Source organism: Lissotriton vulgaris, chromosome 2_2, assembly GCF_964263255.1.
Source record: "Lissotriton vulgaris chromosome 2_2, aLisVul1.2, whole genome shotgun sequence".
NCBI classification, from domain to species: Eukaryota; Metazoa; Chordata; class Amphibia; order Caudata; family Salamandridae; genus Lissotriton; species Lissotriton vulgaris.
The window spans coordinates 38129557-38144316 of NC_141688.1; the positions used below are offsets into that span (position 1 = coordinate 38129557).

The 14760-nt window shown below is 46.8% G+C and overlaps 1 protein-coding gene across 1 annotated transcript in view; it reads right to left on the reverse strand.

Annotated features, from left to right (window-relative positions):
- The window catches only part of HCN4 (hyperpolarization activated cyclic nucleotide gated potassium channel 4), an 867966-nt gene that overhangs the window by 57861 nt on the left and 795345 nt on the right, over positions 1 to 14760 (reverse strand). The window contains exon 3 of the mRNA XM_086959260.1: positions 7478 to 7639. Within this exon, the coding sequence (XP_086815386.1) occupies positions 7478 to 7639 (162 nt within the window). The remainder of the gene's footprint in view (positions 1 to 7477; positions 7640 to 14760) is intronic.

Sequence of the window (14760 nt, forward strand, 5' to 3'; positions counted from 1 at the left end):
TATAATTAGTTTGTCAATCTAAGTTCTGCGAATTTTTGGTTTGAATAATTTCCCTTGCCGGCACCTTTTCAAATACAGTATCTGCCCAAGCCAGCAAGGACATATTGGGTCACCCACCGTTATTAGATGTAACAAGAGAGCAGCCGTGAATAAGATAGCAGTGCGATTAAAAGGGAAAACATGCACAGGCCCCTCTAGGAAGTTCGCTCTTCGTTGTAAATTTGTATTTTTTCCTGTACATACCTCACCCCTGCGTGCTGTGTTGGATTTTGTATTTGTGTACCCTTCATTTTAAGTCTCCTGTTTATCTTTGTAATGTTCTTTTATGTAAAACTTTTCTCTTGTAACGTAACTGGCTCTATTGTACGGCGCTCTGACACCTTTGGGTAATGTCCGCGCTTTCAAAAAATGCACTAACTAAAAATAAATTCTCCCGGATTTCAGCGCAGGCAGCACAGAGTGCAGGTCGGATCTGTGGCATGGGCTAAAGATACCCTACTTTTACCCTCTTACTCTCTTTGTTCTTTAGGAAGACTTAGGGGGTTAGGAAAAACGTCGCCAAGAGAGCTTACCCCAACCCATGTGTTGGTGAGGCCAACTATGAGAGCGTCCATTGGAGTCAGATTAGAGGTCGTGGGTGTCTACTGCAGGCTTGAAGACTGAGTGGATATTATTGAGACCCATTGTTAGAAATGGGTCGGAGGAATCACTGTTGTCAGTCAATTACAGTGCTCTCAGGTGAGAAGGCTTTCTCCTGAGTGTGTGGGAGGGGCCTGGGTAGTGGCACGGTGGAAGTGAAGGTATTGACAATATTCAGTGGGTATTACAAGTGAATCAGCCTGTGGTATGGGAAGGGTGTCAATGTTTTTGATGGCAATTGATTTGGAGTTTTTGAGCTACTGGAAGATCTCCTGGAAAGGGAAGAAATTATGGTTGTTGACCTGAACCATGGTGGTTTCATTACTGTAGTCGTTAATGATGTAGTTGTAATAATGACGCAAAGGGCTGTGATTTTTGACCTCTGATATTTTTGTGTGGAAATTACATGGTTGTAACGATATCTAAGGGTTGTGAAGTGGAGCTGTGATTTTACTTGTGAGGTGGCAAATTTAGTTTGCATTGGTGATTTATACCAGGTGCTGAGCAGGCGCTGGTGTATTATTATTTCTTTTGTTGCTGAAAACACCATAGATGTGTTATAAATGGGTAAATTGTACACACATAGAGATTAAGAATAACTTGTAGATCTGCCTATACTTAGTGATAGGAAAATGCCAGATGAACGGTTAATACTTGGAATGCTTGAATCAATATGAGCCACTGGTAACGATATAAGAGAGCAAGCAATGATGGGTGGACACCTGGAATACATTATGGTCATTGGAGTGTCTCTCAGAAAAAGAGCACATAGTGGTGGGCGAGGTCCTTGAAGTAGCCTCAGCCAGAGTAAACAGTGCAGGCAGGCCCTCTTCCAATATGGCCACCATTAATCTAGTGTTGTTAACAGCAAACTGTCTATGCATTTGTTGTCACTTGCAACAACTAAATAGTTTAGACTTTTTTTTATAGTGAAACGTTTTTGAAATAGCGATGCCTACGTTGGGGTTCATAGACACTTTGTATTTAGTGTCTAGGTTCTCTGGGACAATGGCTGTGAAAACCAGTGAATGTTGTGCGATCCTAGATAAGGATATCCTGCTTGAGCGTGAGGTTTTGGATTGGCTGAATTGATGTTTGGTAAGCTAGTGATCTTTTTCTAAAATTAATGTGGGTAAAATGAGGTTGAACCCTAAATGACAGTAATTTGAGAGGCATGATTAAAGAAGATGTTGGTAATGAATATCTCTCCTTAAGACAATCTCAAACTTTTGTGACGGAGTAACCTGTCTGTCAAGATCTAAATCAGGTCCTTAGTCAATGGCTGCTGCTCTGAGTGTTACCAAGCAGGACAGAGAGCAATGTTTAAACGTTTTCAGGATTTTTCTTGTGAAACAGGCTTTCTAGATCTCCTGACATCAAGGACTTAGTCAGTGTGTCAACCTAAGAGAGAGAAACCTGTGTAGTGCAACCACTCCGCAAGAGCAAGGGACAGGATGTAGCAAGGGGAGGGAGGTAAAATGATAATGCTACTGAAAGGATATTTCAGGGTCAGGGAGTCATGGGGATAGGCGATAACAGAAGGGAGGGAAGAAGCAACTAGCTAGTGAACAAGAAGAGAAGGTAAGCAAAAGAAGATAGACCAGGAGCAAACAGAAGAGTGCATCGAGAGGAGGAGTGATAGTAAAAAAGAGAAAGAGAGAGTGTGAGACAGAAAGAAAGGGAGGAGCATGAAGAAGAGGATGAGAAGGATAAAGTTATTGGATCAAAAAAATGTAGAGGAGAAGAGCCAGAGGAGTGGCTGACCGTGGAGTCTAGATCACTTATCAGCCTCCAGAATGCTCTCGAAGTACACATCTTGGCAGTGAGACTATCAGGTACATAGGAGCAGCGTGAGGCGCTGCAACTAGTGAACATTGTGAATTGCTGAAATGGGTGTACAGTAGGAGGAGAGTGAGTTGATGGATACCGTGAGAGCCTGCATGGTAGCAGCCATGATTAGAACACAAGGTATAGCACCACAGAGGCCTTCAGGACCACTTCATCACGACTACAGCTGTCTTGTACAACTCAAAAGGGTCCTGAGAGCCTCTTTCATTGTTTACAGTAGGGCTGTGCCACCATTGCCAAATGAAAGAGAGCACGCACTGCTGAGCAATGTGGGAAATCCGCCTTGTTGAGATGTCATTGATGGGCAGAGGGAGCACCTTGAAGTTGTAAGAGGTCAGAGTAGCGGAGACGGGTGTCCGGTGTGAGGAGCATCACTGGAGTCCATTATAAGAAGTGAATAGTCCCGGGCAGTGTGCAGCAGGCGATGGTGAGCGCTGAGGAAATGACACTTGTGGGACGTGTGAAAAGCAGGCATTGGCGTAGAGCAGATTCAGCAGGCATTGTTGGAGAGCAGATTCAGCAGGCATTGGTGGAGAGCAGATTCAGCAGGCACTGGTGAAGAGCAGATTCAGCAGGCATTGGTGGAGAGCAGATTCAGCAGGAATTGGTGGAGAGCAGATTCAGCAGGCATTGGGGTAGAGCCGATTCAGCAGGCATTGGCGTAGAACAGATTCATCAGGCATTGGTGGAGAGCCGATTCAGCAGGCATTGGTGGAGAGCAGATTCAGCCGGCACTGGTGGAGAGCAGATTCAGCAAGCATTAGTGGAGAGCAGATTCAGCAGGCATTGGTAGAGAGCAGATTCAGCCGGCATCGGCGTAGAGCAGAGTCAGCAGGCATTGGTGGAGAGCTGATTCAGCAGGCATTGGTGGACAGCAGAGTCAGCAGGCATTGGTTGAGAGCAGATTCAGCAGGCATTGTTGGAGAGCAGACTCAGCAGGCATTGGTGGAGAGCAGATTTAGCAGGAATTGGCAGAGAGCGGATTTAGCAGGCATTGGCAGAGAGCAGATTCAGCAGGCATTGGCGGAGAGCAGATTCAGCAGGCATTGGTGGAGAGCAGATTCAGCAGGCATTGGCGGAGAGCAGATTCAGCAGGCATTGTTGGTGAGCAGACTCAGCAGGCATTGGTGGAGAGCAGATTTAGCAGGAATTGGCAGAGAGGGGATTTAGCTGGCATTGGCAGAGAGCAGATTCAGCAGACATTGGCGGAGAGCAGATTCAACAGGCATTGTTGGGCAGCAAGATGATAGGACTTGTGGCAGTATAAAGCGCAGGCACTGGTGAGTAGTGCATGGCATGGATACTAGTGGACAGTTTAAAGAAGAGATGCTGTTGGGTAGTGCAAGATGATGGGCAGTATACCTGCCACTAGTCGCCCCTCTGAGGAGCTGGCCTGTTGTTGGTGAGAGAGATTGGACACCGGTGAGCCCTTTCAGGAGGAAGCACTTATGGGCAGTGTGTGGGCTAGCGCTAGTCGAAGCTTGAGACGCTATAATTCTGGTCGCTATGTGGAACTTTACAGGTGGGCACCATACGGTGCAGGCATTCATAGGTAGGGCGAGGAGCTGGCACTGACAGGCAGTGTGAGGAGCAGGCAGCATACACGGCCTGATAAGCTTGCCCTGGCTGTTTACGCGAGGAGCCTGCGCTTGTTGGCAGTTTGAGGAGCTGCCACTGGTTAGCAGTGTAACACGTGGAAACTGGCGGGTGGTGTGGATAGCTGCTCTGAGGGGCTGTCTGAGTATACAGACCTAGTGGAAAGTATGGGGAGAAAGCGCTGGTGGGCAGTGTGAGAAGCAAGTACTGTCAGGCACTGGTCAGCGGTGTTGGGAGGTAGTACGCTGGAGGGCAGTGAGAAAAGATGGGCCGATGGGTACACAAATAGCTGGTACTACTGGGCAACAACAGCAGCTGTCTCAGTAGTGTGAAGAGTGGGCAGTATAACGTGTTGGTATTGGTGAGCAGTGAGGAAAGATGGCAGGTGAGAAATTGTCAGTGGTGAGCAGTGAGGACAGATACTTGGTGGGGGGGTTGACGAGTGCACAATGGCGGTGAGCAATTGCGCCTATCACTCACAATCCTGTACCTTCAACAAACACCGAGTTGCACTCCATATGGCACACAAATGTTACGTTCAACGAAACATGAATAGTGAGAGCTTGAAATGGTTACACTTTGGCCAATATCATATTTTCGTTATAGCAACATAATAGAAATGCATTCCATATTTGCATTATTACGCCTTGAAATCTGTCGGCTGCAGGGGTCCAGCCATAACCTAGATATACTTTGTTACTTCCAGTCTTAAACCTGCGGGTGAAGATTCACGACTGTTTTTGAGAATGCAACTACATATTTTAAGTATATTTTCAAATATTATCTTTATCAGATTCTTTTTTTTATGCTCTAAATTGCCATGTTTCAACAAAATTAAACCCTTTTAATAAATATATATGCCATTGCCATCGTTCGGTACTTTAGCTTTAAAACTGTTTATGTGTATACTATATTTTATTTTCATTTTATTTACTATAGAAATTATATATTTTTCTCATGCCTCGGTTAGCTCTCAATGGCAGGAAGCTAACACTGTCAATTACATCTTTATTAATTACCCGCTAAGGGACACATACTTGTGATTGGTCATGACAAACAAGACTTGGTATTGATAGGCGACATAGGGCGAGGCAAGGGCCTGGTCCTTTAAAGATGCCTTAGGAGGAGGGGCTTGGGGTATGGTAGAATGGCCATTGGTTTCTGATCACTGAGGAAAACAGCACTGAACATAGAGCTGGTCTGCACAAGGTAGTGGGAGCGTGGCTATTTACAGACTTTTTCACTATGATTAGGAACTTGCACAGTACATTGCGAGTCACCAGGAATGAGGATGGTTGACTAGAGTCTGTTGGATTTACTGAACTTAAAGACAGTGCACATTTTAACATCTAGAACCTTTCTGCAGGATGGAAGGCTCAGGCTGACTGAAGGCTCTTGCAGTAGTTCAGTTTTTTGATGACAAGGTTATTGACCAGTGGGAACTTTACAGCCGTTGTGCGTGTTGCAGCACGTGATGGTGTCAATCAGAGCGACGAGGGTGGATGATTGCATTTCTTTGTTCCAATGAACAACAGGGTAGCAGCTGGAGGGAAGGGAGGATGGTGTCGGGTGTAGTGGACATGGGGACTGAATCCTTTTGGTTGTAGCGATACTTGGTTATTGTCTTCCATATGCCCATATACCCATTTGGACATGGGCAGGAAAAATAAGTGAGGGTCGTCTCACTCTCAAAAGAGCGGGATGACTGTCACTGTGACTAAGTGATCCAGGGGTGGATGGATGTCTGGGCCTTGGTTTAGCTTCGGGACATCCAGCGGAGGCTCTGCAGATGGTGACCCAAACGTTTTCCCCACTCTAAATACAGCATAGGAGCTGCAGGGTTGACGGACGGGAAGTCTGCCAGTTGCAGGATACCACCTGCTTCACCAAACGCTTACTTGAGGTCCTATGACATGAGAGTTGTAATAATAATTGCCAGGAGGGCCTTCTTGAGAACCCCTGTTGACAACCCCCTTGGAAGAAGTCATAGTGGGATTTAGATTATGGAAAGTAGGGAGGGGTCTAAATAATTGAGTTGGAGGGTGTAAATGAGTAAGTAAATGGTTAAAACATTTGCTTGGGAAATAGGCAAGAGGTGGTAGAGATGGGGTCGGCCAGTTTGAGTATTGTGCAAGTTTTACTTTTGAGTTTGTATGGAGGTAGAGATGAAAGGTTGGGTAAAAGGAAGGCCTTGAGTGCACAAAAATGAGGGAAGCTGGGACTGTGGTGTGTGAGAAGTGAAATGCTATGCTTTTGGGCCTTCTTTGAGTAGTTAGCAGTGAGGCCATTTACTATGAAGCAACCCTTCATATTGAGTGTGTGTGATAGCTATTATAGCGCTTGGAGACCTGTGGTGCATTTGTTGGAGTTGTGGTGGAGGGGTGCGATTATTGTTTGGGAACAGGGGGACTTGGAGAGGTCAGGCAAAGTATGAATGGAGAGTTTGTATGTCTCAAACAGTTTAGGACCTTTGATTTTGTAGAAGATGAACACATTCTTTCCTAAGTGTCAGGAACAGTGGTTACCGCAATGAGGGTGCTCAGAGAGCAGGCTGCCTTGAAGTGCAATATAGGGCTCTGTTGAAGGTCTGTATATATCTACAAATGGGCAGGCTTGGCACCATAGGTGATGAACATGTTCCAGGTAGCAAGGGGTGGATTAAGGAGCTCTTTTCTGTTTCGGAATAGTGGTGGAGTGGGCGAGGTACCCTGCGATGAAGTGCCTAGAAATCTCTGGTACTGTATCAGACTTAGCTTGAGACTTGTTTGAGACACTTAAGTATGAGATTTAACATAAGCATATTTACAGTTTCACATATTCCAGAAAGTTTTACACATGCTTTTATATGTGGAAAATGTACCATGCATGGATGTTTTTATAGCCTGTGTAGCTACCATGATGCCTAAAGAGTCTTGTACCATTCTGCTTTTGCCCGGTGCCACAGGGCATGAGGCGCACTGAATCACTTGATTAGTAAATTGATTGACCTCCTCCACATGGATAATCCAGCACCTTTTCACAAGTGTGGTGTCCTTGTCACAAGTGCTTCAATTCTACACTGGTGGAAGTCTGGGGAGAGGATGTGGCCTCACAGCTACATCGGTTGACATCGAAGCTGGGGAACCCGGTTCGTGTCTCAGCAGGGACGCTCAACATCCTGTGATTCTGGGCAAATCACTTAATCTTCCCGTGCCTAACAACAATGAATGTGTCTGTCTGTAACGTAACTGGTGCTCATGTAAAGCGCTCTGATACCTTTGGGTCAAGTAAGCGCTATATAAAACACATAAAACTCCTGCAATAACTCACTCTCTTTTGACATAGATCCCTGGCACATGGAAGAACAGGATGGTCCCCATCCCATTGAGCTGTGGAAAACCTGTGGACCACTTACCACCATGTGGTTAAGGGAGACCCAGCAGTCACCCGGGAAGTCTTGCAGCATTGGGACCAAGAACTGCAGACAACCGTCCCAGTGGCAGAGCAGCAGCATCATGCCGATGAGGTTCACGATCCGCACCACAGCACTCGCCAGATCATACGTCATGTGGAAGATCTGCAAAGAGTGACAGCAAGACAGGAGGGTTGAAAAGATGACAATAACGCTCAAAATTGTCATATTCTCCAAAGTAGATGAAAACAGCTCTAAAAAATGTAGAAAATGGTGAGATCATATCAAAGATGAGAGGAGCCTTATAGGTATTAGTAGATTTTCAAATAGTGGAGAGTGCTTGGAAGGCTGAAAATGCTTAAGCAGTGTCAGTCCTATGTCAAACGTGGCTGACATACCACCGCTTTATCTGCATTTCACAAGCATTACCTTGTCATAACATCTCTCAATTTCCTGTTGGGTCAAAACAAATCACTGACAGGTAATCATCGTTCACATTTTTCGACATTATTGTGTGGGTCAGGTGACCACATTTACTTTTCTGGAGGTGATTTCTTTGATTACAGATGCAACAGCAGCCTGTGTCCCATTCATTATGAGGGGGGTGGCTGCCCTGGCCCTTGACATTCAAAACATGTCCCACTGATCACTGCTGATGCAATGTTTTAAATACAATCTTCCATTTTAGAAAACACACATAACAAGGAAGACAAAGAGAAAAGATGATAAGGTTAGGGATCAGGACATAGAGGTGAGAGGAGGCAGCATGTTTGGGATTTTGACTTACATCAAATAGATGTCATATTATGTCAGAATTTCCTTCCCATTATTGATCAGTGGAGCTGCCCAGCCAGGAATATGCAGCATTAAAGGGGACCAATAATGGTGTGACGCAGGTTAGTCAGCAGCACTCAGGGCCTCAAGTCAAGATAATCTTTATTCGGTTTCAAATAATAAAACCATAAAAGCACACGATAAAATATAATAAAACAATCCTCACGGGAACATACAAGATAGGATAATAACCTAATCTAAAAATAAAATCAGGGAGGCAAAGGATCTAATATCACACAGACAGTACCAGGTAAAAGACACAATTAATCACATCTAATAAAATCATTGATGGTCAAACAGGAGAGCGAAACAATATAAAGTGCATTTTGCCATAAATGATATGAGGAAACAGAATAGTTAGTCGCAGCTAGACCTGAGCCTGACAGCAGAGTAAATAAAATGAAGCAAATAAAAAACAGTGCTACCCGTGAGCGTTTGTAAAAAAATAAAAGCAGGTCGCACTTGCCTAAAATTGGCCTTTTTTAAGATCGGACCTTATTTATGGCATTTTGGAGCAGGGCCGCGCTGCAAGGCATCTTGCTGCGCTGTCCTACGCCAAAGTGAAATGGCGGGAATACAATGTGTTTAAACACTGCGGTGCATCAAAAACACGTACACAAAAAACAAACATAGTAAATAAGCCATGTATTTCATCAGGGGAGCAGTATGGGTGTGGTATGTACCCGATGGAGGATTTCGAAGCATGCTGTCACAAATATATTAATAGGGTGGTATGGTAGTGCACTGTCAATTACAGGCAGCACACTTTCCATTGAAATGGCCATTACTTTTTCACAGACATGCAGGTTTACTGATAAACCTATATAGCTCACAAACAATAATGGGCCTCATATACGAGCGTCATTGGATCATTACTTTTGTGATGCTCCAATGGTGCAATGTGCAGCATATTTACAAAGCCACTTTGCGTGGCTTTTCATGGCCTTGTAAATATGTGCCCCTTTCATGTGGAACAAAGCATGGAGGGGGCATTCCATGGGGGTTGCTGGGTGGTGTTCCCATGCAACAACCATGGAATCTAAAGCATTCCCAGATTTATGAGGAATTATAAACCTGTGAATATGTCAGATTCTTGAACTACCCCAGGGGTGGCGGAGTAGAAATATCCTCATTTGTCCTTGTTTTTCCTCTTTCTATGTGTGCTGCATTCTGCCTAGCGATGGTTAACTGCAGTACAGATGTCCCGCCATGACTTCAGGACGTCTGCCATGAGTGCGGAGGCCGTTTGTGATTCGGGCCCAAAATGTCAAGGCATCTTTATTACTAATTCACCTTCTGAGCTCTAGCATGGTTGGTTCTGGGGGTGCTGCAGCACCCGCACACCTTCTTCCTGCACCTGTGCATAGTGATCACTTGGCACATGTACACCAAACTAGTATGGAGTCTCCTCATGTTTTCATTCGAGCGACATATGCCTGCAATCAAGAACATAGCATTGGCGATGAGGTACAGGCACCCTTTTAACTCATCCGTAGCTCACTAATTTTCATTGTTGGTGTCTTCCTCCTGTGGCACACTATCACCTCTGGTACTCTGTTTCTGCCTATCCCAGCTCCTCTCTGCCTCACTGCTGGGCCTGCTTCTCCTGATCTCTCTGCACTGGATGTGATAATGCTCATGCTCATCAGCACGCGTAGGGGTGGAGAAAGGGAGGAGAGGAGTTCTCATGACACTGCTCAGAGCAGAGACATGGTGTGGCGCTGTCAAAACAATAATGGCAAGTGGAACACACAAAAGTGCTTTCAATGTGTAGATTGTTTAGAGATGTAATTTTCAGGCACAATAGTAGGAGATGAAGTGAAGACACCAACACTCCTTCATTTGGTGGGGAAAACCATCTTTAAACTATCAAGTGCCCCGTAAAAGGATGGCCAACTCTAAACATACAACACAGCCATTGCCGCCCTAAACACGTATTTTGTGCCAATGGCCAACCCTAACGATGATCACTTTCTGTTATGGCAGGCCAGGTAAGGTGCAGAAAAGTCCATAGATAATTTTCAAGTGGGCCTATTAGACTGCAAGCACGTGTATACTGCATGGTGAGGAAGAAGAGCTTTGAGGATAAATCATCCAAAGATGTGCAAAGCCCTTCAGTGATGCCTCATCCTCAGAGAATCGGAAATGCTGCTCCCTAACATGACCACACTGGGGCAATCTTCGAGCTTGTCACATTGAAGCAGTGCTGAAAGGGGGCTAGTATCTGACCCACCACCCCTTCTACCAAGAGGTCTACTTGTGTCCAGTGTGGTGGCTTCTACCCCCACTTCTAAGAATCCCTACACAAATATCTGTAGGTTAAGTGCCCAGATGCCCACATGATTAGAAAATACTGCTCTGACTCACAATGTTCAAGATGTCACTCCCATACTCTCTGTCAGAGATAAAATGGATGATGGTGTAGTGGTGCAAGAGGGTGCTTTTTTATCGAGGTTGTTGCACCCATCCAGTTTGCTCAGAGTGTTAGGACTTGCAACCAGTGGCGGCTCGTCAATGGGGGCGTTTGGGCGCCGCCCCACTGCTTTCTTGCCGTGCGAGAAGGCAGAAACAAATGGTAGTTATTACCGTAATAACTACCGTTTGTTTTTGCCTTCTCGCGTGGCAAGAAAGCAGAAGTTAGAGTGGGCGGTGTTACTCGAGGGCAGGGGGGAACGGCTTGCCCACTGTTGTTAATACTGTCTGTTTTGGCAGCCTCAGAGGCTGCCAAAACAGCATACAGAGAGAAATGACGTGGTTCGGGCAGCCGGCCGAACCAATCATAGCGCTGGCTGCGGTGTAGGGGAGGGAGGCTGCCTACAGCCTTCCTGTTGACGAGAGCCCCCTCAGATGAATTCAAAATCCAGGACGGCGGGAGTCTGCAGTCTCGGGAGCCGGGACTTAAGAAAAGCGGGAACTTCGGAAGCCAAGGTAAGTTTTATTTTATTATATTTATTGGCTCTTCACACATGCGGCAAAGGCTCCTCGGAGGAAGGTGCGCACAGAGGCGCGTGGACTTTACATACATGCCCAGGGGCCGAGACTCCAGCCTGGGGGTGACTCTACACAGGAGGGCTCTCCACACCTACGTCATAGGCTGAATCTGTGTCCCGTTATGTGTCTTATCAATGTGATGTATGCCCATTTTATGTTTGTATTACTTTACATATATGGACATGTGAGTGACATAAGTATACTATGCTCCGATCAGGATTGTTCACTCGTGGCAATGTTCCTCTTGAACTCTAGAAAGCACCTGCTTGGTAGGCAGCAGTTGTATACATTGTGCTGCGGCTCTATTATCGTTTTTATTTATGCTACACATAAATTGCTGTGGTTGGAAGATGGTTTTGCAGCGCATTTCACCTTCATGCTTATTTTGTTGTGCTAACTTAAAGCTTTATCAGACTGCATTAGTTAGATCTGGAACCATCGAGTTTTGATTACCTTCAAAGAAAATAAATCATACAAATAGGATATTTAATAAATAATATTTATTTGTCCTGTCATTGCTGTCTAGTATATTTTCCTTTGATTAAGTGACTGCGAGGGCGTATTTTATTGGAAATGTAGGTGTTTTGCACTCCCATATGAGGTCAGAAACGTGTGGACTTTTCACACATGGGCACCAGAGGCCGAGCCAGATTCCCGCAGACGGCTGCACACAGAGCGTGTCCTCTCACCAAACAAGTGTGTCAAAGGCTGACTCTGTACTCCCGAGGAGGTTTCACACACCTCTGGAAATGATTTTATGTTATGCATAGCGCGATGAAGTGCTAGGTAGCAGGACTGTTGTGTTGCTGCTCAGGGCAGCATTAGAGGGGTCTTGGTTCCACTTCTAGCTTTACACAAGCAGCAGAATCCCAGAGTTTGGACTTGGGGAGCATTTCTAGAGCCATGCTAGGTACCCTGTTTTATAATCTTACTGAGAGCTGCATTAAATCAGTGATGTGCACTGTTGGAGCCACGACAGTCTGACATGTGTGTGAGTGTGCGTGCGTGCCAGCGTGTGTGTGTGAGAGAGAGTGGGGGTAGAATGGGGCAAAGAGAAAGAGAGGTGGTCACGATGCGTTTATGACAGTCACCGGATTTTGCAGACACAGTTTTTCTATGTAAATATTGATTGTCCACAAATGCTCTTAGGTTGTTAGGACTCGCTCGCTGTGGTACACACCAACGAAAATTTTACGCCCTACCACTTTCAAATGTCACCAGCCGCCACTGCTTGCAACTAAGTAACATTCTTGATTACTTATGAGCAGTTTCCAAACATAGAAGGTTCTTGGGAGACAAAACAGTGTGACAACACATTGATCGCACAGTGCAGCCTGTAGCTTTTTGTCATCTGCACATCGCATTTCACTTGCTGCCTAAAGTTGAGGAGCAACTGCCACAATTAGAACAAGCATTGGCATAGCCAATAGGTCTTGCATTTGGGACCTTATAAGTGTTTAGCCATGCAACAGTTGGTGTTGTTGCACCAAGGATATTCTGCTGCATAACTAAATACTTATAGGGTCCAAAAAGCGAGACCTATTGGCTATGCCAATGCTTGTTTGCTTTTTGTTGCTGTTTTGTTTAAGTTGCCAGATCTACAATAGCGGGACATGGTTTTTGTTAACAGTTGTTTGCATCAATTGAACTTGGTTTCATTGCTCTGAATGTTGTTTCCATTCTGGTTGTAGGAAGCAGTCATTCCCGGTGGGTGGTGGGGGCTGCCTAGCTGTGAGTCGAACTTTGCAAATGAGAAAAAGCCTGGTGCAGGCGCAATTTACAAGTGTGGATTTAGTGAGCCCCAGGCAGCATGACTCACTCACACAGGAGTTCATGCACTGCAACTGCATATTCAGCATGGTTTAAGGAAACTCAACCCACTCCCTCCCAGGCATCGAACACATATTTACCAAGAAACTCTGAGAAGAGCCTGCCTGCTGCACTGACAGCTGGTGGTGTGTGTGCCTGGTGAAAGCGTGCACTGACGGCTGGTGGTGTGTGTGCCTGGTGAAAGCGTGCATTGACAGCTGGTGGTGTGTGTGCCTGGTGAAAGCGTGCACTGACGGCTGGTGGTGTGTGTGCCCTGTGAAAGCATGCACTAACGGCTGGTGGTGTGTGTGCCCGGTGGAAGTGTGCACTGACGGCTGGTGGTGTGTGTGTGCCTGGTAGAAGCGTGCACTGATGGCTGGTGGTGTGTGTGCCTGGTGGAAGCGTGCACTGATGGCTGGTGGTGTGTGTGACTGGTGAAAGCGTGCACAAAAGAGCTGGTGGTGTGTGTGAATGGTGAAAGCGTGCACTGACGGCTGGTGGTGTGTGACTGCTGGTAGTGTGTGTGCCTGGTGAAAGTGTGTCTGGTGGAAGCGTGCACTGACGGCTGGTGGTGTGTGTGCCTAGTGGAAGCGTGCACTGACGGCTGGTGGTGTGTGTGCCTGGTGGAAGCGTGCACTGACAGCTGGTAGTGTGTGTGCCCGGTGAAAGCGTGCACTAACCGCTGGTGGTGTGTGTGCCTGGTAGTAGCGTGCACTGACGGCTGGTGATGTGTGTGCCTGGTGGAAGCATGCACTGACGGCTGGTGGTGTGTGTGCCTGGTGAAAGCGTGCACTGATGGCTGGTGGTGCGTGTGCCTGGTGAAAGCATACACCTACGGCTGGTGGTGTGTGTGTGCCTGGTGAAAGCGTGCAATGTTGGCTGGTGGAAGCATGCACCAACGGCTGGTAGTGTGTGACGGCTGGTAGTGTGTGTGCCTGGTGAAAGTGTGCCCTGATGGCTGGTGGTGTGTGTTCCTGGTGGAAGTGTGCACTGATGGCTGGTGGTGTGTGTGCCTGGTGGAAGTGTGCACTGACGGCTGGTGGTGTGTGTGCCTGGTGGAAACGTGCACTGATGGCTGGTGGTGTGTGTGCCTGGTGGAAGCGTGCACTGATGGCTGGTGGTGTGTGTGCTTGGGGTAATCATGCACTGACGGCTGGTGATGTGTGTGCCTGGTGGAATCGTGCACTGACGGCTGGTAGTTTGTGTGCCTGGTGGAAGAGTGCACTGACGGTTGGTGGTGTGTGTGCCTGGTGGAAGCGTGCACTGACGGTTGGTGGTGTGTGTGCCTGGTGGAAGCGTGCACTAACGGCTGGTGGTGAGTGTGCCTGGTGGAATCGTGCACTGACCGCTGGTGGTGCATGCCTGGTGGAAGCGTACACTGACGGCTGGGGGGTGTATGCCTGGTGGAAGCGTGCACTGACGGCTGGTGGTGTGTGTGCCTGGTGGAAGCGTGCACTGACAGCTGGTGGTGTGTGTGCCTGGTGGAAGTGTGTACTGAAGGCTGGTGTGTGTGCCTGGTGGAAGCGTGCACTGACGGCTGGTGGTGTGTGTGCCTGGTGGAAGCGTGCACTGACGACTGATGGTGTGTGTGCCTGGTGGAAGCAGGAGCATTCACAGTGATAGAAGACACAAATGAAACTGAGGAAGAGGAG